The sequence below is a fragment of the Podarcis tiliguerta genome, assembly GCF_965153285.1.
Source record: "Podarcis tiliguerta genome assembly, chromosome: 4".
Taxonomy (NCBI): Eukaryota; Metazoa; Chordata; class Lepidosauria; order Squamata; family Lacertidae; genus Podarcis; species Podarcis tiliguerta.
Window position 1 is genome coordinate 39,162,625 of NC_139537.1, and position 22,575 is coordinate 39,185,199.

The 22,575-nt window shown below is 40.2% G+C and overlaps 1 protein-coding gene across 2 annotated transcripts in view; it reads right to left on the minus strand.

The window, feature by feature from the left end:
* Nucleotides 1-717: 717 nt before the first annotated feature.
* Nucleotides 718-22,575, minus strand: part of LOC310676501 (myelin protein zero-like protein 1) — a 28,412-nt gene continuing 6,554 nt past the window's right edge. The window contains exons 2-6 of one of the 2 annotated variants that reach the window (XM_083438482.1): nt 12,081-12,241; nt 11,356-11,569; nt 9,954-10,086; nt 6,281-6,386; nt 718-1,230 (exon numbers count right to left, since the gene is read on the minus strand). In XM_083438482.1, the coding sequence (XP_083294608.1) occupies nt 1,129-1,230; nt 6,281-6,386; nt 9,954-10,086; nt 11,356-11,569; nt 12,081-12,241 (716 nt within the window). In that variant the 3' untranslated portion in view covers nt 718-1,128. Of the gene's footprint in view, nt 1,231-6,280; nt 6,387-8,467; nt 8,542-9,953; nt 10,087-11,355; nt 11,570-12,080; nt 12,242-22,575 lie in introns of both variants that reach the window. The other variant, XM_083438483.1, reaches the window with a different exon arrangement.

A 22,575-nucleotide genomic window follows, 5' to 3' on the forward strand; every position in this document is an offset into this window, starting at 1 on the left:
CCTTACAAGAATAATAGAGCAGCAACAGAGCAGAGCTAACCCCACAGTAGAGAAATCCACAGTCCTTTCTGTTTGAAGGTAAATCTGCAGTCTGAGAATGAGTAACAATAGAATCTTGGCCCTCACCTCTTGAAACAGGAAGTGTACTACTGGCCTATTCTATCATATATGGCTTCCATGAAGCACCCCCCTCCATTGAATTAGATAAAACAGTAAGAGGTAACTTGTAAATTCTAACTTACTTTCTGCAACAGCTACATCCCAATAAGCCTTACTAAAAGCAGCCCAATGTAAGGGTATTCTAGAAAGCCATATTAAGATCAGACTAAGTTCCTTCAGCACCACTTCACTACCCTATTTTCTTCAAAGACAAAACTGAATACCACTTTTATTGCAGAAAAATCACCAGCGGGAAATAAAAATTAGAGGGACTTCTTGTTAATGCTTCATGATTGAAATGACCAAATGAAAATGTCTAAAAGCTATTGGGGTGGGGAGCGCGCTGCCCCAAAAAGAGACAAAGGTTAGTTAATGCCCTGAAGATAGAACTTTGGCTTCAGCCAATATGAGGACCAGGCTGGAAACTGAAGGCAGGGGAGGGCTTTCCGACCCTACTGTAGAAAGAGGTAAGTGGGAATTGGGAATGAAAGACAGGAGTGAATTTATATGAAACTGTGTGGAAAGCACCGGAATAGGAAAAGAGAATCCTCATGCAGAAACACTTATCCTCAAGTCTATTTCATCAAAAGAAATCAATCTTGTAAAAAACAAAGTATCAAATCCATTAGACTATCCAGGAATTTTCCAGTTTTTCCATAGAACAGAGAAATCACTTAAAGGTGTAATATGAATATTTGCTTTCTTCCTCTTATCCTAGATACAAAAAAAAAATATTAGCAATTTATAAGCAGAATTCATATCATATTTCAACATGCAACATTGGTCTCAGTTCTGTACGATTTAAATAGACTATTTACACACAATACATATATAATCTCTTTCTCTCTGTATGCACATGCATTGGTCCTAGCCTAGGCATCAAAGGCCACATGTGAGTTCTCTGGGTCAATCTTCTTCAAGCGATTCCAGTTTGAATTTTTGTTTAGCTTTGGGTTGGTTGGGATTTCCTCAGTTCTTCCGAATGTCAGCATAGACGACAGATTCCGACTTGTTGATCTTGTCACTGTAACGCCCTCCGGAGTGATCTAACTGCGCATAAATTACTGGGCCCTAAAAAAAAGAAATACAGAGTAAGCAAACTGATGAAAGAGCTTGATTCCTTCAGTACATTGCTGGCAGGCAGTGTAAAGACAAAATTAATCTTTAGATTAGGAAGTTAATGAGCATTAAGCAGACAAAACTCTATTAAATGTACACAAGACACACATTTCCCCCCTCTTTTATCTGTTTGGGTCTACCTACAAACTATGCAAGTCAAGTTGACTTTTTAAAGAAATTAATCTACTGTGATAAAGTCCTGCAAAAGAATCTGCAAATATTTTCTTATAGAAATCTGACACTTCATTCTTCAGGTAGATGGAATTGCTTGTAGCCTTCGGAACAATTCACCGAACAACGGAGCAGAGAATGGATTGATATTTTGAAAGAGTACATCAAGAATTCACAGTCCGGCTAAAATCAGCTCATTCAATAGGCTCCACTTGTGCTGAATCAGACAGGGACGTGTCACGCTTAGCAGTATTTTTCTTGGGAGCTGCTGCAATATACTAAATTAAAATAACAGGTTGGAATTTTAAATTTCATCTACCACCTTGAGCAAATACAAGGCTGAAAATTGTGTTCCTCAAACTGCACTTCATCCAGATTGTCTTCACACTGACAATGGATCAGCTTTGGGGGCATACACACTCAAAGCACCTTTCCTCTTCTTTTAGCAGAAGCTGGCAAACAAACCAGGAAGACTTTCATTAACTACAGTTAATAGTAATATCCTGTTTTAGATGAAAAAAGAAACAGCTTCAGAACAAGAAGGATACTAGCCAACTTCAAATTGTGGCTTGTTTTGAATCTGTTAACCAGAGATTTCTGGTTCAGACAAAATGGGAAACTTAATGGAAGACTTCCTGGCTGCCAACTTGCATAAGGATGAGTGAAGAATCTGTGTCTATACACCCATCTTGGGTTATCATCATGATCATCCAAAAATTGTCTTTCAGAAATACTATCGGCTTTTTGTGATTCAGTATTTTTCTGCATCTGTCTGCCATGTCCACAAAGACACTACAATACAAGAAGTTCGTCAGCAAAAACCAAAAGCAAAGACTGTCCAGCAACTCTTACACCTCTAGATGGCAGCAATGCTCGTGGAGTATTTAAAAACAAACAAACGAGAAGCCAACAGGGAGTTGGAAGAATAATCCGTAATTTTTTATGTTCAATAAGGCTGTGTAACCCACAAGGAATAAAGCTTTAAAGGAGGCATGATCTTGGCAACACTCAAATCTAAAATTACATTCACCAATGTTTAATTGGGCTACCATTCTTTCCCACAATCAGCCACAACAACTCTCTTTGGAAATGTGCATTTTAAAAATGTCAATACAGTTTAATTATAAGGAAGACTAGAGGATCAATAGTGCAGTAAGAAAGCACTTTAGGAGCCAGTTCAGAGGAAGAAAGTAGTTGGGGATGGCTAGCTGGAAAGACACATATTCTTCAGCTGCAGACAGTGAAGTTATGGCCAAAAGTATAAATGTTTTTTTGAACATACAAAACTGTAGTATGTATAGCAAGCTTCTTCCATAAGCCACACAGTTCACCAGAGGTTTTCAACACCATTACTGGATCTAAGGCAGCTTCTTGTGGAAGCCACATGAATGAGTCATGCTCTGCACATTTTTATTCCTGTTTGCTTTACAAATGATTTTGTTGTTCTTTCATATAAGACCACAACTCTCTCACGTCAACAGATGCTACTCCAAAGGCTAATGCCCCGAGTTCTTGGAACTCAGCCAAGACAAAGGACAATCGTCTTTTCTTCTATATCAAAGTACTGGCTTTTTAAAAAAGCTTTTCCTTTGAATAATACCAAGTTCCTTGTTTAGAGACCGTCTGCTAGTTCCTACAAAACTACAGAGGATTCAGATAATGGGGGAAGAGAGGATTCAGATAATGACATATTTGCCTGGAAAATATCAAGAGATCACTGTCCATATGCAGGAATTCAGAACAAATATGTGAGCCTAACTATAATAATAATTCAATTAAGTACATATAGTAGCTAGTTGATGGAAAACATCATCTGGAAGTATTCCTCTGAAGAGTTGCTCACTGGGAATGACACCTTTTCTTTTTCTAAGTTGTTCCAATAGCTTTCCAATGTCTGTCTACTCCTATGCATCAGACACAGGACAATATGCAGATTTTACCAGGAATATATGTGTCCCATACAACAAAAGCACTGAATGGTGTGTAGGCTATCCAAGTATCGGAAGAAAGGAACCAGATGTGTGGCTTAGAAGTTAGAAGTAGAAAGTTTTACATCTGAAACTGCATCTGCCTATCAGAGGAGAAGCACAGGTTAATAAAGTCAGGTACAAAAGCACTCTTTGGAATAGGACACAAGAGGGATGGTCTTCTTTCTAATTTATCAGTTATACATATGGGATAACTTAGATAACCAGCCAGCTATACATTAGATCTAGAAATAAGAAAACATTGACAATTATCACATTCAAAATGAGCAAACACTGTACAGCCAAACAACAGAGAGGAATGAGAACCACTAGGACATTTGGTACCAGACAGACATGCACAGTTGTGAGAAATAGATGACATCTCAAATGAATTTACTGGTACGGATAAGAGTGAAAGCAAACCCAATGAGCAATCAGCCAGCCTCAAGATGCAGTGAGCCAAACAAGACAACTCTGGTGCATGCTGTTTGAAACACAACCTCAGGCAACAAGCTTCCTGCTTTCACAACCATTACATTCAGGATTTAAAATATGTAGGATGGAAATAGCAAACTGGTAGACTAGACAGATAGACTGGAGTAAACCACTGTAATGAAATGAATTTCTCCCTCCTTTCCTCCACTACTTACTTACTTAAATAAATAAATAAGAAAGAAAGAAAGAAAGAAAGAAAGAAAGAACCTCTCATGTTCTCAACAATGTAAATATCCCATTCATATAGAGAAGCTGCAAACCAAGAGTACTTCCTGGAAACAGGACACGCCTCTTACAGCAGCTTTCTAATTTTGTTTCAATATATTAAAAATATTCCACAATACCACCACTGTGCTTTCAGTAAGAAAAGAAGCAGATGTCTGCATATAAAAGTCAACTCACTCTGGTATACTTAAAAACAAAAGCACTTCCATCTATCTCCATGTTCCCCAGACATTATCTACTTGTCCCACACACATTAATAAATAAGGCATGTGAACCTCTGTATATTCCTGTTTAGGCTAGAATAAGTGTTTCCACTTGCTAGATTTTGTTTATTGTGGTTCCTGTCATATCCACATTACAGTAACATCAGAAATAGCTTGTAAGATGCATGGCTCTGTGCAAGTTTCATGTGCACACAACCTCCCCAGATAAGACTATTGAAATGCATGTCTTCATTGACTTTGTAAGAGTCTACACAATAATGTTTTGTTTTGTTTTAAAGTTTGTAAGAAGCAGGCCTACAGCGTTTAAAATCCTATGCTTCCCCTATTGTAGATAGCTGGCAAAAACAGTCTCTGAACCAGAACTAACTTCACCCAACAGCCAAGACTTGCTTGTCCTAGAAGCAACAAGGAAAAACCAGTGGCTTCTATCAATATTGTTGCCCCTTTCAAAAAGCACCTAATACCACCAGCTTCAACCAAGTGAAGAGGACCGCCAGAAATGAACTATGCCTTAAGAAAGTCTCTTTATTTATTACAGGGGTGGAAAACCTGCAGCCTTCTAGATGTTAGACTCCAACTGCCATCACTCCCAGCATACACAGCTAATAGTCAAGAATGATGGGAGTTGGAGTCCAACAACATCTGGTGGGTTGCAGGTTTCTTACCCTGCTTTATTAAACTGAAATGTTAATTTGTATAGTAATGTTTCAAACTAGCAGAAGGAAAGGTCTATATTGTCATCTAGCCATTTCATTTTCAAATAGTTTTATAAATATTTTATAAAAACCTACCTTTTCAATATATATTTTTTAACAAAATCCTTTCCTGCTGAAGCATCTCAGCATCACCACAGCTCTATTCTGATACCCGTAGCTTTCAACATATTTTGACAGACTAAGATGTTCAAGTTGATACAATTTGGAGAGCTAGTCGTTTCCATTATCTAGTTTCCATTTTTCCACTTCACATCAAATAACTGAATACAAAAGAAAGGAAATCTGGCTATTTCCTTCCTCATCTTTGTCAACATTAACTAATATATCCCTGCTCTCAAAATGTCTGTTTTTCACCTATGTTTCCATGGAATCTGCTATAGGTTTTTTTTAATGGTTTGGTTGATTTCATCTGTTTTATTGATACATTTATTATGTACAGAGCTTTCTCATAAAGCAGTCTATATGTTTAAAAAGAACAGAAAGGAAAAGAAACACTATTCATTTCCTGTTGAGCAATACTCTATCTAGAATGAGTATTTCCAAGTGGGGAGCAATGGTCTGCTGTCTATGTTTACCTGACACTTTGTGGGGATAAGAAGATATACAGAACAATGAAGCAAAGGGGCTAAAATATTATTAGCTCTGATAAATGGTAATTGGAAAAGTCCAGGAACAATAAATACTCAGCACTGCCAAGATCATAGAATTACAAATAAAGGAGCTTCCTAGTGAAAACCTGTATCACAAAGAAGGACAATTCACTCAACTTAACACAGATCAATTCATGTGAGTCAGATGGCTCCCTCAGAGCTAGGATATTGTGGCAGAATAATTGCTTTCGCTGCAACAACTGTTTACTTACAAAACTAGCCCTATTGAATCTTTTCACTATCCTTGAAGTACTGAAGTTGTCAAGTACAGAAAACGACTGCAGTAAACAACATCCTTCATCTTCGAAAATGAATCATAGAACTGTAGAGTTGGAAGGGACCCTACCGAGGGTCCTCTAGTCCAACTACCTGCAGTGCAGGAATCTCAACCCGTGGTCCCCCATCCAATTTGAAACCATCCCGGAGCACCATGTCTATCTTTGTAACACTTTTAACTTTGCTCTAAGTCTCCCTCCCCTCAACAAGAATACCACCTTTCCCATCACTGAAGGTCTCCAAGTTAAGAGTTCCCAAAGCATCATGATGCCATTTACCTGGTGTGATCGGATGGGCACGCTGTTTACCAGACCCTCTGTGTCGGAGGGGGTCTTCCGTGGAGCCTGCTTAACTGGAGACACCAAGCTCTCAGAGGTACTGCAGCTGACGAGGTGGCAGAGCAGAGTTTGCAGGACAATGTTCAAGAGGCAAACAAAAAAACAAAACAAAAACAAAGGCAAGTGATGGCAAGATGACGTGGCAACTTAGGCCAAAGTAAAAGGTGAACTCGGTGAACAACACAACATACATCCTCTCCCTAGTGCTGGCTCAGTACCATCACTCCTAAACCTCCTCTTCTCTCTGATGTACATCCAACCCAGCCTTGGGATGGAAGAAAGCAAGCCCAATAGAGGCCAGCAGCTTTCACAAGAACCAGTTTCTTGCTAACGGGGTCACACAGGCGACCCTGCCTCAGGATCCAGGGAAGTAGTTTCTTGTTGTCTCTGCCCGAGACATCAGAATTCACTTACACATAAGTGTACAGTTGAAGATGGATTCCTTTCTAACTAGGCGGAAAATTGTTGTTTTTCTAGTGACTGTGCCCTATCTTGCAAGTGCCACAACAGAACAGGCGCTCAGCAATGACATGTCCTCAAATGGCTATGGCACTCTCTCCCCAAGGAGGCTTGCCTGGTGACCACTGTATTATATTTTAGCTGGCCAGTTAAGACATTTGCATTTTCTCAGGCATATTAACAATTTGTATTTTCAGTGTTGAAGGGATGCAGTATTTTAGGTCACTAGACCTGAAATTTTACACTGCTGTTTTAGATTTAAATTTCTCTTGTTTGTTTTGTTTTACTGTATATTTTATTTCTGTTGGCTCTTTTAATGTGCATTACAAACCACTCTGGAATAAATATTATTAAGGGCAGTTTATAAATGCCTTAAACAATGTCTTCACAGTAGCTGAAGTCAAGGAATAGATCTTGACCACAAATTTTTTCTGTCCAATCATTTTAGTAAATGGAATGCCTGCAGCAAAGAAAGTATCCATTGACTGGAACACTGTCTGTTAATATATTGATACTACTATGTACAAAGCTTCGGAAAGTCTATTTAGAAAGGGCTTGGGGTACTGATATGTCAGCTATGTCCTTGAACTGATGCGCTCTCACTTCTGCTTAAAAACGAACTAAGAATCATTTCAAAATCAATTAAACTGAACATTGACTAAGCAGCTCAATAATTCCTAACACGCATGCTCACAGACACCTAAGGACCAAACAATACTGTTATGTATCTGTATGTACGTTGGTACAAGGTCTATTCTAGATGAGTGGCTGATACCGAAGATGTGGGAGCACAACATGTGTTGTGTTCCACCAGCAAGCAGGGAATAATTTGGAGAGGGAAGAAATCACTGGGCAGGAAACGAGTTAAGCTTTCTTCCTCATCCCTCTAAGAATGGCTTGTCCTGTTTAAAAAGAAGCCATTGGGGCAATGTGTAAAGGACCTAACTTGGCCTAGGAGGAATACTCACCACCCTTTCTCTCAATCACTTTGTTTTCTTTACACAACACACACACACACAGCATATACAGGCAGACATGGATCATGACAATGTGACAATGACATTAAGCAGAATGCAGTTCCCTGCAAACCATTATTTTCTCTTATCCAACAGGAATATTTAAACATTAAAAAAAGCAGACACGAGATATGCAGCAGTACATAGGGAAATATAGTACTGAGGGGGGAAAGGCATTTCAGTACCAGTAAATGGGCTTCCATTCTTACTGGGATTGAATCACAGCATACAAAGTGGCCAAGGGACTAATAAAATGTCTGGAGTATATCCCAAGAATTCATGCAACCTGGATCTAAAAATAACACTGAATTAAAGGTCTTTGCATGGAAAATTCAGTTATTTACTGAATGATTTTCTCCTCTCACAGTGTACAGAGTCCAGATCCCCCACACTCATTCATGCACATGAGCTTGCTGGCAAGAGATGGAATACTGATTCTGAAGGTAATGAGCATTGCCGTCACAATTGAGGAAATGAGACAACAAACTCAAGCAGTAGATGAGATGTGCTGCCCCTTCACCAACAGTCTACAAAACAGAATTTCAGCACAAGTGATGGAGATATGTTAGCCGGGTAGTCAGCAAAGGAGGCAGAAATGTGTACACGCACACACACGAAGTACCAAAGAGCAACCACCAATGTGATTAGTTACCATGGTATATAGTGGGACCAGAAGAGGAGACCCAGCCCTGTTACATTCCCAATCTTGCGTCTATATCAGGATCTCTGTAAGCAGAGGAAGGTAAGAGCAGGATCCGATCCCAGCACACCAAAGCAGGAAGGAAAAAACCAAAATGTCAGAATAAGAACAGAAGTTGTGACACTGCCATGCAAGGGTTTCCACCACCACCCAAATCAATCCATTATAATGCTGGTGTTAGTTTCATCTAGAAATTAGACCCCTGCAAAATTATGTGGCCCTACTCAGCAATTACAGCCCAAACACACCCTGCCACTTAGTAATCAGTAGGAACAAAGAGCTGGTGTAGTCAGTGAAAGCAACGTTATCCATTTCCTCATTGCTGGGGGTTGATTTTAGTTGTAGAAGACAATGCAAACATATTACTGTTCCAAATCCAGCACCTTTAAGTAGCTTTCAGCAATAACACACTGGACAGGGAGTTAAATACCCATATTGGGCTTTGGGATCCTTTAGTGCAGATCAATGTAAGCTGCCTTTAAGTGGTTACTGAAAGAGCACATGCAGAAAGGAAACAGTGCTTTCCACACTGAACTCTGAGCTTACAAAGCACATTTCACTGCACTTGCTCAATCTTACCACTGACTCCTACTGCAACCCCTCTCTAAAATCTCCAGCTGAAAATAAGGTATAGTGGGATCAGTTGCCAATTAAACACACCCATCAGAAACTAGACTTTTGAAGGCTTTGTTCATAACATTCACTGGATCTACAAAAAGCAGGAAAGAGTTGGGTAGTGGAATGACAATCCCCACAGAACACGTGTGCTCAGGTTTTTGTGTACAAAGGCTGCATTTCTGTTGGAGTTAAGTGGTAAAGCAAACAAGATAAAAGTCCCACCACCACCACCTCAAAGGAACCCACCAACAAAACATTTCGTGGTATTCTAAAAGCTCTGGATTAAAGCTCTAGATTCTACCCTGAAAATACTTTCCAACAGAAGTTATTCAATGCAAATTAAAAAGGTACCTTAAGTGCAAAAAAGGGAAAAAGGGAAAAAAAGGAAGTCATGCAGATGGTGAAGCCAGTGAAGATAGTAGAGGAACTGTTTTCCCAAAGCTAGGTTTGGAAACCTCTGGCAAGCAGACTGTTGTAAAAGGAGCCACATTCCAAACTCATAAATAGAGTTGTACAATCCAAGATGTAGAGAGTTGTCCAGCCTTTATCTTGCACTTCATCCTGAGCTGCAAGAGCCCCTTTATTTTTGGAAGACAAGAGTGTAGGGCTGCCTCTCTGGACTTATACACCCTGAAAGGTGTATGCACAATGAAGTCAACAATTAATAGTTTGGGACTAGAGGAATGTGTCCCGGTGGCCACAGTCAATTTAGTACAATGAATAAAACATGTATGATTGATTCCTGTTGCAGGTTCAGCTACCCCGGCCTCAATAAAAACAACAACAACACCTAAATAAATGAACAAGGGGAGCATCTTACCCAGAGTAATGATTTTTAGAGTTCTTCTTTCTGCATGCGACACACACAACAAGAACGATGAGCAAAACTAAGCCCAGAACTCCACCAATGGATGCCCCTGCTACTAGAGTAATGGGAAACACAGGCAAGTTACCTGAGGAGAGAAGAAAAGTTTCAGTCCAGTCTGCTTAGCTTTTACATTTATCAATATATCATTGGCGTTGGCTTTTATATGCAAAGGTTAAGGGTGCATCTGTCTCAGTAATGGCATGTTCCTTTGTCTTTTTTATATCCCAAACCTCAAGTAAAACTCATGAGCATGATCTGTGGTGTTAGGTTCATTAGATTTCAATAGCATTTTTACAGCATACCAAGTACAATTAATCTCTCATTTAGCCCATCAGTAGCCCCATGGGAAAGATGAGGTTGAACAATAAGTAGACTTCCCCTGAAGGCCAATTTTCACTACAAAAATTTGTAGTCTGCTATGCATACCAGCATACAAAACACACAAACCTCCTGCTGTGTGTAAAAGGCATCTACATAAGAGGCAATGCTTTAAAATGCTCAGAAGAGCCAATCAGGAAATAACTGACCTCTGCTTCCAAGCATTTTCATGAAGAACTTGCCATGTTTTAGATGCACACCCATCACATTTGAGAAGCTGTCTCAACACCACAATCAAGAGTCAGTTCACACATTAATCACAATAATCATAAACTAGTAACTGTTCCCTCTTGGCAAGATTGCACTTCAGAGTATTGGAGCAAAGGGATACAACTATACTAAGACTCAGGATTCACAGAAGTACAAAAGCAAACTTGGCACATCTAAGAAACATACATATACATATATACTCATGCCTAACTATGGAAATGAGCCACTGCTGAGAACACCTTATTCTCTAGCTGTGAACACCATTTGTTTAAAAGAAGTTATTTTAGCAGTCTATTGAACTTCTTTTCATTCTGAAATCCACCCATACCTAGTCTATTTCAAATCACTCTTTAGTTATACCCTTGGGCTACATTATCTCTTCTATCTCTATCTACAAACAACTTCAACTGTAAAATAAGCATACAGTCGCTGCCTTAATCCTATCAATAGACTACAATATAAACCATTTTTTTCTTATAAATTTGTAGCACCTTCCAAACTGTTTACCAGACAGCTAAGGCTGGCTCTAAGAAGCAAATTAACGCCATAGTTCCAAAACCTAACTACATACAGGATTTTTAGTTCTTTTAAAACAGTTCCAATTTCTTCACAGAAACATTCTGAATAAAATACAAGTTATGCAAGGAGAGCCAAAATAATACTCCTGTAAGTGATGGGTTTTTGTAGAGTGATTTAATCAAATATTTCACAAAAGCATTATATCAACCATCAGTACTAGCACTCCTGTATCCAGAGACGATGGTACCTTTTTCCACAACTCTGACTTTGATTTCACTAGGTGTGACAACAATATCTGGAGGGTTCTTGACATCGCAGATGAAAGTGCCATTGTCCCGGAATTGCATGTTGGATATACTGATAGATGCATCTTTCTTGTTAAGGTCACCCGCCCAGTTGCTTCTGTCCTTAAATTGTGTATCCTTCCCAGGATATGATTTGCCATGGGAATAATAGAAGAACTGTAATCGGGAATATAAAACAGGATACAGTGTTAAAATCCTAGTTTTCCCCACAAAGGAAGGTGTGGGAGTAGCTACAACTGCTCAGGGTGAGACCTTACTCTGACTCACTTGCCCCAATTTCCAGCTGCTGTTACAGGATCACTATTGGACCTCATACACCTTTAAACTTGACATATCCTGCTAACAAAATAGGAACCTATGGTGAAGTGTGGGTAATAAATCAACTCACTAGACAAAATCAGAATACATAGGTGGGTAACAATTGTGTCACTAGTTCAAAACAATCCCTCACCTTAATAAGACTTTTGCCACTGAAGTATTGTGGAGCAAGCACAGAAGGACAACTATCCATGATACCAAACATAATAGGATCAACTGGCATTCCCAGGCAGCCTAAATACCTAAATCCCAGGCCAGCGATAAAAGTGAGCAGGAGCAGACAGGTATGAAATAGCATTGTCGCAGGCTCTTGTTCAATTCTCATCTTACTTCAATCACCATCTCTTACCGACACAGAAGTAGTTGATCCCTCTGGTTGAAAGCTCCAGGTAACAGTAGCGGCACTGCTGATCACCTCTGAGGATGAAAAGCTGCATGGAAGCTTTGTTTCTGTCCCATTCTCCACAGAGAGTTCTGCTGGTGTGTATACTTCCACAGCTGAAACCTGGGCTGTCAAAAACACCACAAAAATCAGGATGCAGGACCCATTGTAAGCAATGCAGAATGAAATGATAGCATTACACAAGAGAGCTAGATGAAGAGCTACATTAGAAATCTTATAGCCCAGAATAAATGCCCCATCAAATATTTGTTGAGTCGCACTTAGTCCATTTGCTCTGGAAACATTCAGCGTTATTTCTGCTTTTGTGTGAGATCAGTCACCGTATAAACTTCATCCTGAATGCAATGCATACCCTCTGAACTTGATCACTGAATATTTACCCAATTGTTGAGCGTTGGTCAAGGGCAACTAACAACAGCTCATCTAAGTAACCGTTCTAGTAAAAGACTGGTAAGTTAAAACATCCTCCAATGACTGAAGAATGCATAGAAAGTTCTTGTGTATTGTTTGCCTATCCATCCTTTGGCAGAGGAGGAACTGTTATTTGAACTTGGGTAAGGTTTTGTAACTTTGTAAAGTCCTATTTTGCTCAATAAAATTCAGCATTTTTCCACTAGTGCTCTGTCTTTGCTTCAAGGATCCTTTAAAAGGAAGCCGTTTGTCTTTGGCAAAACACCATCCAAGCCCTAAAGCCAGTTCACACAAATCTGGTCAACTCCATACCACATCTACCGAAATCTTGGCAGGTTCACTACCAGAATACACATGATGCACCATGTAATTACAATAAGCAAACATGAACTAAACTCATATGCAAGCTGCAGACAGTCACAACAATGAGTTGTTCTCCAAAAGTAAGTAGTAGTCCTTATGGCTAAGCTGTGACTCTCCAAAAGGTGCTAGACTATAGCTCCCACCCTACCTGGCCACTGGTGATGCTGGCTGAGGCAGATGGAAACTATAACCCAGACACATCTGGAAGGCCACAGTGCAGCCTGCCTGCCTGCCCCCGCTTTACATACCTGTCCTGAAGCATATATTTAATTTGCTGCCAACATTGTTCTCAAATGCTTTCTTTCTGCCTTCACTGAATCGTCTAACATGTCCTTAAGAGTTTCTACAGCTCACAAAAGTGGGATGGTTTTGTATTAATCCTGGCAGGAGCACATTGACAGCAGCTGTTTCATGGCCAGAGACAAGGTTATTTCATATGCTGCACTATCAATGCTGTCCTTCATAAGCTGTGCTAAAGATTCCAGATTCCTGACAGTCCAATTCTGTTTTAACGCAAAAACGCATAAAAAATTAAACAGGCCAATGTGTTTACTGAATGGACAGAAGAGAAAGGGAATCATTGGGAAGGCTTGTGTGTGCTACACAGTTTGACAGGGCTCCCTGTGAATTTAAAAAAAGTACCTCAAGACTTACAACTTGTGGCCATTCAGCGGTTTGTTAGGAACAAGAATGAAAACTGGGAGCTTTCCCAAGCTCAACCCACACCAGGTATAGCTAGCAAGCAAACAAATCAGCAGGGATTGATGGAACGTAGAACTATCAAAACAGGAAATAGAACATTCTTGCAATGTGGAAATGCCTTGGCACTTCCACATTCACTGCACTGCCTTCACGTCCAGCATGCAGTAGAATAGAGCAGAATACCACTTAGGCAGGACACTCAGCATTACACCATTGTGCAAGCAATGTCTCCCACCTCACAGCTGCTGCGCTATGATACTCAGAGTTAAATGCTTAAATGTGCTTAAGAAAACCCACTCACATTTCCATGATTTATAGAAGATTTATAGAAGCCTGCATTTATAGAAATGTGCCATGATATTATAGGCTTTCACCTATAAAGCCTTGTGTGGCTCAGGACTCCAATACCTTAAAGACCACCTCTTCCCACACAAGCCAACCCACACCTCACATTCAACATCTGAAGCCTTTCTCTATTTCCCCCCACCCAAAGAAGATGTGGAGGGTGGCAACATGAGAACAAGCCTTCTCAGTGGTGGCTCCATTTCTGGAATGCTCTTCCTAGAAATGCATTCCTAGCACCCTCTCTGTGTGTTTTAAGAGACCAGGCAAAAGCTGAAAAAGCTGAAAAAAGCTCTCCTGGGATTGTGCCTGAAGTGCAAAGACAGAAGATGACAGACAATATTCAAAGCCTCAAAAACAACTCAAATGTGAAATTGCTGGCCTATAAAAATTATGTATGCTATCCCCAAGATCCATCTCCATACCTAAGTAATGGAAAGTGGCCAATTGAATGCCTTTTTTTAAATGGATCCAGAGGAGGTCTGAGAAATTACAGGCAGTTACTGTACACTAATGCTTGTTCCAATAAAATTGCTAGAAAGCATTATTAAATATAAAATTACAGAAAGTATATAAGAACGAGACTTCTTGAATAATAAGCATGGCTTCTGTAAGGGTGTTTTCTGTGTATTACATAGCTCTTGAGTGGTCCTCATATGGACCACTCAAGCATATGGCAAGCATATGGACAGGAGCGATGTAGTACATGTTGTGTCAGATTTTGAAGGACTCCTGAGTGAGTTTAGCAATCGTAAGATAAACAGAAAAGTTCTCTTAGGGATCAGAAGGAGGTTAAAGAACAAGAATCAGAGAATCAGAATAAATGATCACAATTCAGGAACGAATGAAGTGGGATCTCTCCAAGGATCAGTATTGGGACAGCTGTTTTACACTTATTTGTGAATGACCTGAATTTTGGGGTAGGCAGTGAAGTGGCAAAAGTTGCCAATGTTCAAAGTGGTTAAAACAAAAAGGGATTCTGAGGTCTAAAAGGGTCACTCAAAGCTTGGTGAATGGGCACTAAAATGCCAAATGTGATTCGCTGTAAGCAAATGTAAAGTGATGCATATAGGGGCAATTCATCCTCCCCTCCAAAAAAAAAGTCACATGTACACTAATGGGGTCTGAATTGGCTAGGAAGGACCTTAGGTTCATGGTGGATAGCGTGATGAAACGGTCAGCCCATTTTGCAACTCTGAAAAATTCCATTTTAACGACCATTAAGAAATGGTCTGAAAATAAAATTGCCCAAATAACAATGCCATTCAGAAACCTATGGGGCGCCTGCACTTACCATATTTTTCACCTCATAGGACGCACCGGCCCATAGGACGCACCTAGGTTTTTTTTGGGGGGGGGAATAAAGAAAATATATATATTTACCCCCCAGGTGGGGGCCTGAGCTTCCCCCGCGGAGAGCTGCGCGAAGCCGGAAGCATGAGGCGTACTGAGCTCAGCATGTTCTGCTCACCACAACTGAAAAGAGTGTGGAAAGTTTTAGAAAAGAGCACCAAAACTGACTACGTGGCTGAAATAATTCCCCTACAAGGAAAGGTTAAAACATTTGGGGCTTTTAAGGTAGAAAAGCAACACTAAGAGGGGACATGATAGAGGTCACAAAGCAACCTGTTTTGAAGAAGGATTCTGAGGGTATAGTACAGAGTCCCTGCATCCATGAATTAATGCAAAGACAGCTGCTGATGTCTTTCCACCCCTATAGGCCCAGAAGCATAACTTGGTGTTGGCAAAACCTATCAGGCATTGGAGTCCTTCCACAACACCTGGAGCACCAATCATGCACATGCATGGCTCAGCACTCCAGGACTTGCTCTGTCCACAAAAGGAATCCTCTGGTATCTCCAGCAGGAAAAGCCACTGCTGCTGCTGCTGGAGGGGATGGAAAGTGGTCCTCAGAGCAGCTCCAAGGCAAAGAGCAGTGCAGGCACCCTGCCTAGCCCTCCTGTCCAGACAAGTTCACCTGCTTTTCGGATTTTATTTCTGTGTGTGTGTGTGTGCGCGCGCACACACACGCCAACATAGCTCCTTGCAAAGAGCACAAGGGACCCTAGGTATGCCTTTGAATAGGCCCTGGGAATCCAACAGTCTTTTTCTGTGCATATCCTTCTCAAAATAGCCACAAGTAAGCTGAGAAACAGACTCATGCATCTACATGTCCCCACTGAGTTTACTGGTTGAGCACAACCAGTACTACTTGTATTCTGTTACAGTGGAACCTCGGTTTTCCAGCATCTCGGAAACCGAACAATTCGGAACCCGAATTCCAAAAACCCAGAAGTAATTGCTCCTGTTTTCGAACACGCCTTGGAAACCAAACAGCTTTTGAGGCGCGTTTCTCAATTTTTTCAATGGATTTTGCCAACCGCCCATTGATCCTAGATTTTCGAACATTTCGGGACTCGAACAGCCTTCCGGAACAGGTTACGTTTGAAAACTGAAGTTCCACTGTATCACATTTGTCCTTCTCCAAGTTTTGTTACCCAAGATTATTATACAAGGAGAATTCATAACTGCTATTTAATTGCCAAGAGATCCAGACTAAAAGGCTATGGGTGAAAAGAGATACTGTACCGTATTAGCCTACCCACATGGTTTGCCATCACAGCAGCTTTCTAAAACAGGACACCTTGGGATTGTGGTCCACCAACTAGCACAAAGATGATGAAAATGCAGCTGTGCTTAATTTATCATCCATCACTACTATGCAGACTAGAGCTCTGAAGGCTCCGAGAAGTTGTAGGATCTCAGACTAAATTGCATTTGGAAATGCAATTTACTCTGAGTAGCTAAGGAACAAGTTAATCTGAAGAATTAAAAGGCTCTTTAAAAACATTCACTTAAAGAGAGCTGATTTGGCCACAAAGAATGAGCTGGAGGGATGCTCAAGACAATCTTCCAGAAGAAGCCTGTCCAAGTTGGACATCGGCCAAGGAAGATTGCAACACAAGACAGCTTCTCCAAAAGCACGTATTTGCAAGCAGACAGCTCTCAGCAGTGTAATCTAGTAAAGAAAATGCATCAAATCCTGAGACAGACTTAATACTGTGGTGATTACGAAAAGGTGACAACCAGTCGGCAACACAGCTCCCAACTGAATAATTGATATTTCATTATTACACATGCCAGTTATCCTCACCATAGCATACTAAAGTGGAAAGAAGTCAAACTAATGTCTTCTTTTCATAGCATTCACGTTTCTTCGTTAAAGACTTTAAAACCCTCCTGTCGTTCCTCATTTTGTCTAAAACAGAAACTGCTAAGCTGTCAGACTGCAGCCGACATTGTCAAGAAAAATAGTTGCAGTGTTTCCTTATGTGTTCCTGGAACTATCAAGAATTTGCAAAGTAAGGTGGCTTACAGTAATGTTCTTCCATTGGTGAATTATGGGCGACAATCAGTCCTGTTAATCTGGATTCTAAATGTGATTGTGACCATATTGAGAAGGTCTTAAGCCTGCTCCTAAATGAAGACAGAGGAAATATGTGTGTTTAATCCCTGTCCCTCAAAATAAGATAATAGTTTGAAGTTTGTTTCTGTAGGAAAAAATCACAATAGAAATTTTATTTTATTAGATTAACCTGCATTCTCCAAAGGAGCCAGGAAATGTTATAAATTCTGTGTAACAACTAGGAAAAGCAGTTCACATTGAAATGAATTATCTTATATGATTAGTTAATGGTTTCCAAATGAATAGATTTCCAGCATATGAACTTTGTATAAGAGCTGGTTTATGGATAGAAATGAGTCATGACCAGACTTCCTGAAAACATCTACAACTTTTTTAATCAAAGAACAATTCTTCTGTATTCGATTACATGAAATTATTCTGTATTTGATTACGTAACACAGAATTTACTTCTACTTAAAGGGATGCTAATGAAGTCAAACAGGAGAAAGCTTGTGGGCTTTCCATAGTTACATCTGATGCATAGTGCTGAGTCTCTCCATAGATTATCCAACATTTGGATTAAATAAGCATCCAGCTTTAATTTTTAATACTAGACCCTGGAAGCCATGGATATGGGGGATCAGGAGTTCAGGGCATGGCCCCCTTCTCACTATCACTCCAAAATTAACCCACAGAGTAGAAAATACATACTTGATTAGTAAATGGTGTGCAGAAAAACTGCTCCCCTAATTTCTCCGCTGATCCCACTCAGGTACCACCAGATGTTCTGCAAGGCAGGAGGTATGCTAGACTGCAAAGGCTGGGAACAAGCCAGTTTGTATAGGTTCAGGTGTTTATAGTAACAGTTGTCCTTTTATGTAAAGAATATATTCTGTCTAAAGTCCCTAGTGTAACATGGTCATGGTTTAATTTTAATCAATTTTTTTCCTTGTTGAAACAGAGTAGCTCTGTTGAAACAGAGTAGTTGAAACAGAGTAGCCTGAAAGTTGTCTGCTTTAGAACAACTTGTGGTCAATCTTTTCGCTGCATCAAAAAGTGTTGTATCTACAGTGGTGCCTCGCAAGACGAAAAGAATCCGTTCCAAGCCCATTGACAGAGTAGCGCTATTAGCGCTATTGGCTAAAAAAGGGCTAAAAACGGCTTTTTAAAGGGGGGGGGATTAGCGGTTTTGCTGCTAAAATGCTTTTAGCAGCTTAGCGATTCAAAATAAGGGGTTTTGGAGCAAAAAAAAAACCCGAAAATTTTCGTCATTTTTCGTCTTGCGAAGCAAGCCCATAGGGAAATTCGTCTTGTGAAGCGCCTCTGCAGACGGAAAACCCTTTCTCCGTCTTCTTCTCTGCAGACGGAAAACCCTTTCTCCGTCTTCTTCTCTGCAGACGGAAAACCCTTTCGTCTTGCGGGTTTTCCGTCTTGTGAGGCATTCGTCTTGCGGGGCACCACTGTATATGTAAAATGTTAATTGAGATGAAATTTGGCCATCTTATGGCTACAAAAATCCCATCCGAAGCAGATCTTCAAATAGAAATGCCTAATGAAAAAGGAAACCAGTTTGGGGGGCAGGGGAAACCTCTGAGACCAGTCTTAGCTCAATTGAGAGAAATATAATTGAAGCTCCTACCTAGGTGGTATCTTTCTCCTTTGCAAATATCCTATATGATACCAGGTGTACCTCCTCCCTGTTGAAGGAGATATGGGGAGACTGGCTCCTTCATACATATGTGGTGGTTTTGCAAAGCTGTTTGATCCTTTGAGATATCAATTTTTAAGGAACTTTGTTTAATAAATAAAATCGAGTTAGAATCTTTTCCTCAGCTTCCTTTGGTTGCAATAATGGATGTGTCTACTCCGCCAATTCCTCATAGAGTACTTTTAAAAATTTCTCCTTGCAGCGGCATGTGTGGATATTGAGAAGCAGTATAGCAAGATCTAAAATCTACTAGGCTGACGGAAGTCAAGTTTACAACATGTAAGACTTCATATATATTAAATGTGAACTTTTGGTAATACAATACATACTTTCATACAAGACACCTAAAACTGTAATAAAATGATCATATGCACATAAGCTACTAGCATATCAATTTAAAAGTTGTTGTTTCTTTTTACTATGGGGACACTGAAGAAAATTATTTACTTTTTAGAATCTATGTTTAGAATTTCCATTAAGCCAGAACAGCAATTCAAATGATATTAACCGGACAAATTCTCAAGTTGCTATTAAAATAATAAATTGCAAAAATAAATAAATAAATAAATAAATAAATAAATAAATAAATAAATAAATCTGTTTAGAAGAGCCAATGGCAGCTGGTGCCCACTTGGCCTGGTAGTGCTAAGAGGCCACAGGTCATGGCCAAGTTGTCCTAGTATTCTCCCTATCCTACTCCCTTGCAAACATACTGTTGACACCTAAGCTTTGCTTTTTATTATTTATTTATTTATTTATTTAGTCCCAACTGGAAACTTCTCACTTTGGTACCAAAGGAATCTCTGCTGCCAGAGGAGGAGACTGATGGAAGAAAAGTTTGTGTGGCTTCCACCTGTCCTGGTTCTCTCCCTTTGCAAAGAAACAGTGGACACTTAAACACTGTAGTCTTACTAATACATAGCCCCTAAGTGTCTTACCTTGGTTCAGAAGGGGCCCTTGCTGTCACAATTTCTATTGTGCATCCATGCCATGATTAGTGTACATAACATAGAAGTAATAAGAAGCGATAAGCATGTAAATGACTGCAGCCTGAATTTGTTAGTCTTAAAGGTGCCACACTGGACTCTTAAACATGAACCCCATATATTTCCAGGCCTTATGGAGAAATATTATTCCTCTGCCCCCTGCAGCTCAGAGATGAAACATTTCCAGACTTCTAAAAACTGAAGGTTTATCCAAACTGAAACAAACTTCTACTCTTCCACGTCTCAGTTTATTTCTTGATTTGGTGTACAGTGGTATCTCGGTTGTCAAACATAATCCATTCCAGAAGACCTTTAAACTTCCGAAATGTTCAACAATTAAGGCGCAATGGGTGGTTGGCAAATTCCATTCAGAAAGTGGAGAAACATGCCTTGGGAGCCATTTCACTTCCGAGACACGTTCGAAAGCGGAAGTATTCACTTCCAGGTTTTTGAAACATTTGGCTTTGGAAACGTTCGACAACTGAGATACCACTGTATTTCCAAACAGAGACCAGGTCCCCCCACCCCCCCCCCAGCACACACAACCATCCTACTTGAGATGAAAGTATCTGACATGGCTAAGAAGCAGTTGGTGTCAGAGGCTGTGCTGTGCAAAGGCCTTGACACAATCTTGCGGTAGCGTACGCTTGGCAGAATCCCAGACTGCATTCCGTGGCCAAACCCCTGAATATGTTCTGTATGTTGCAACATTTAAAAGCACCTTTCCAACAAGCAAACAAGCCCTAAGCATACTGCTTGTTATGTTATCCTGTTAAATGCAGAAGCTGTGCTTACATTTCCACCTTTGAATCTTGGTTCCAACAGATTTGCAGCAGTCTGAATTGGAGGTAACAAAATTACACTGCTCTGTACTTTCTCCCACTCCCAGTCCTTTGAGGACTGGTCAAGAGGTCAGAAACAGATCCACCAACCATGCCAACAAATTAAAGGCCACAAGCAAAGAAGGCATTCAATCCTCCTTCCTTCTCTTGAGGCAACAGCAGTGCCCTCCAAGAGGCAGAAATGCATCTTGCTCTTTCACTTGAGTATTGTACTCTCAAGGTACAACTCAGGACTTGCCTCCATATACAGGAACTGTAACGATCTGAAACTGTACCTAGTCTTGCATAAAAGTCTTTCTGCTATGCAGCTTCAGAAATTATTTGGGGGGATTAATTATATGAACAGCTTGTCTCAAACATTTGTTCATCATTCTAAAAGAAAGTGTTTTATAAACAAACAAACAATACAATACAATCCAACAGGGGGAAACAGGGAAAAAGCATGTCCCCCCCTAAATTTTCCAGTTCTTTTCTTTCTTGGCCTTCACATCTCTACCTCTGCTTTTTCATTTCTACATCTTTTTTCAAGAAAGTGGAATAAAATGCAGGGAAATTAAGTGGATTAGGACCTAGGGGAACAGGGTTAAAAATCACCATTCAGCCGTGAAGTTCACCATGTGACCTTGGGCCAGTTACCATCTCTCAGCCTAACCTACCTCACATCGGGGACTTATGAATGCCACCTTGGACGTCTTGGAATACACATACCTATATCCAGCCTGCTGTCCCTGATTTTGAATGGGAGGAGGGGAAGATTTGAAATCATGAAAAAACCTAAAATAAAACAATAAAGAATCTGGGAAACAACCGGAATATACAGACCTAAAAACTTTGGACTTTATATGTAGTTCCTCAGCAAATCCAGCGTGGCTGCCTGCTAGAACAGGCTTGCCTGGGATGGAGTATGCAGGCAGGTTGTAACCCATGCTCCCATATTACATGTAGGCTCTGCACACTGCACTCTCATCTGAACCATCCCCTGCAGCTTTCTGTAATAGCATTTTAAATTTGCCAAAGTGTTTTATATTCTTTTATCCTCACATCAACCCTGTAAAGTAGGTCACAGTACAATTTTAGCAGAACAGCAAACAAAACAGCACTGCCATCTTAAAGGCTAGAAATTGTATTCTGGCATAAGCTTTCGTGGGCTAGAGTCCACTTAATTGGATGCATCATTCTTTGTAATACATTAAGTTTATGCAATAATCAAGGCTGGGTTAAAGTGGTTGTGAGCTTGATGCTCACAATTTCCAAAACAGGGGCCTCTTCTCCTAGAAAGGAACACCTGAATTTACAAAATAAGACTCATGCTACCTTCCAACAAATTTATTTATGGCATACAGTTTTGTGAAATACAAAAAAATGCCCTGAGCATGTGAAGTATTACAACCCTCAGCAAAACGTAACAAAAACATTTTGTAAAACCCGATAAGCAGAAAGCAAAGATAGAGACCTATGACCACAACTTCCTGTCCGCAGTAGGCAAACAAACTTGCAGAACGTATCTGGGTGGGACTGGAGGAGATGCACAGACCGCAACCTCCTCCGAACTTTCCAAAGGCCTTTGTGAGCAAACAAGCTTGCAGAAGAGGGGTTTTTAACACTGCAATCCTTCAAACTTTCTGACAGAAATCTCATGGGCTTATTAAATGGAAATGCAGATGGGACATTAAGCAATAAT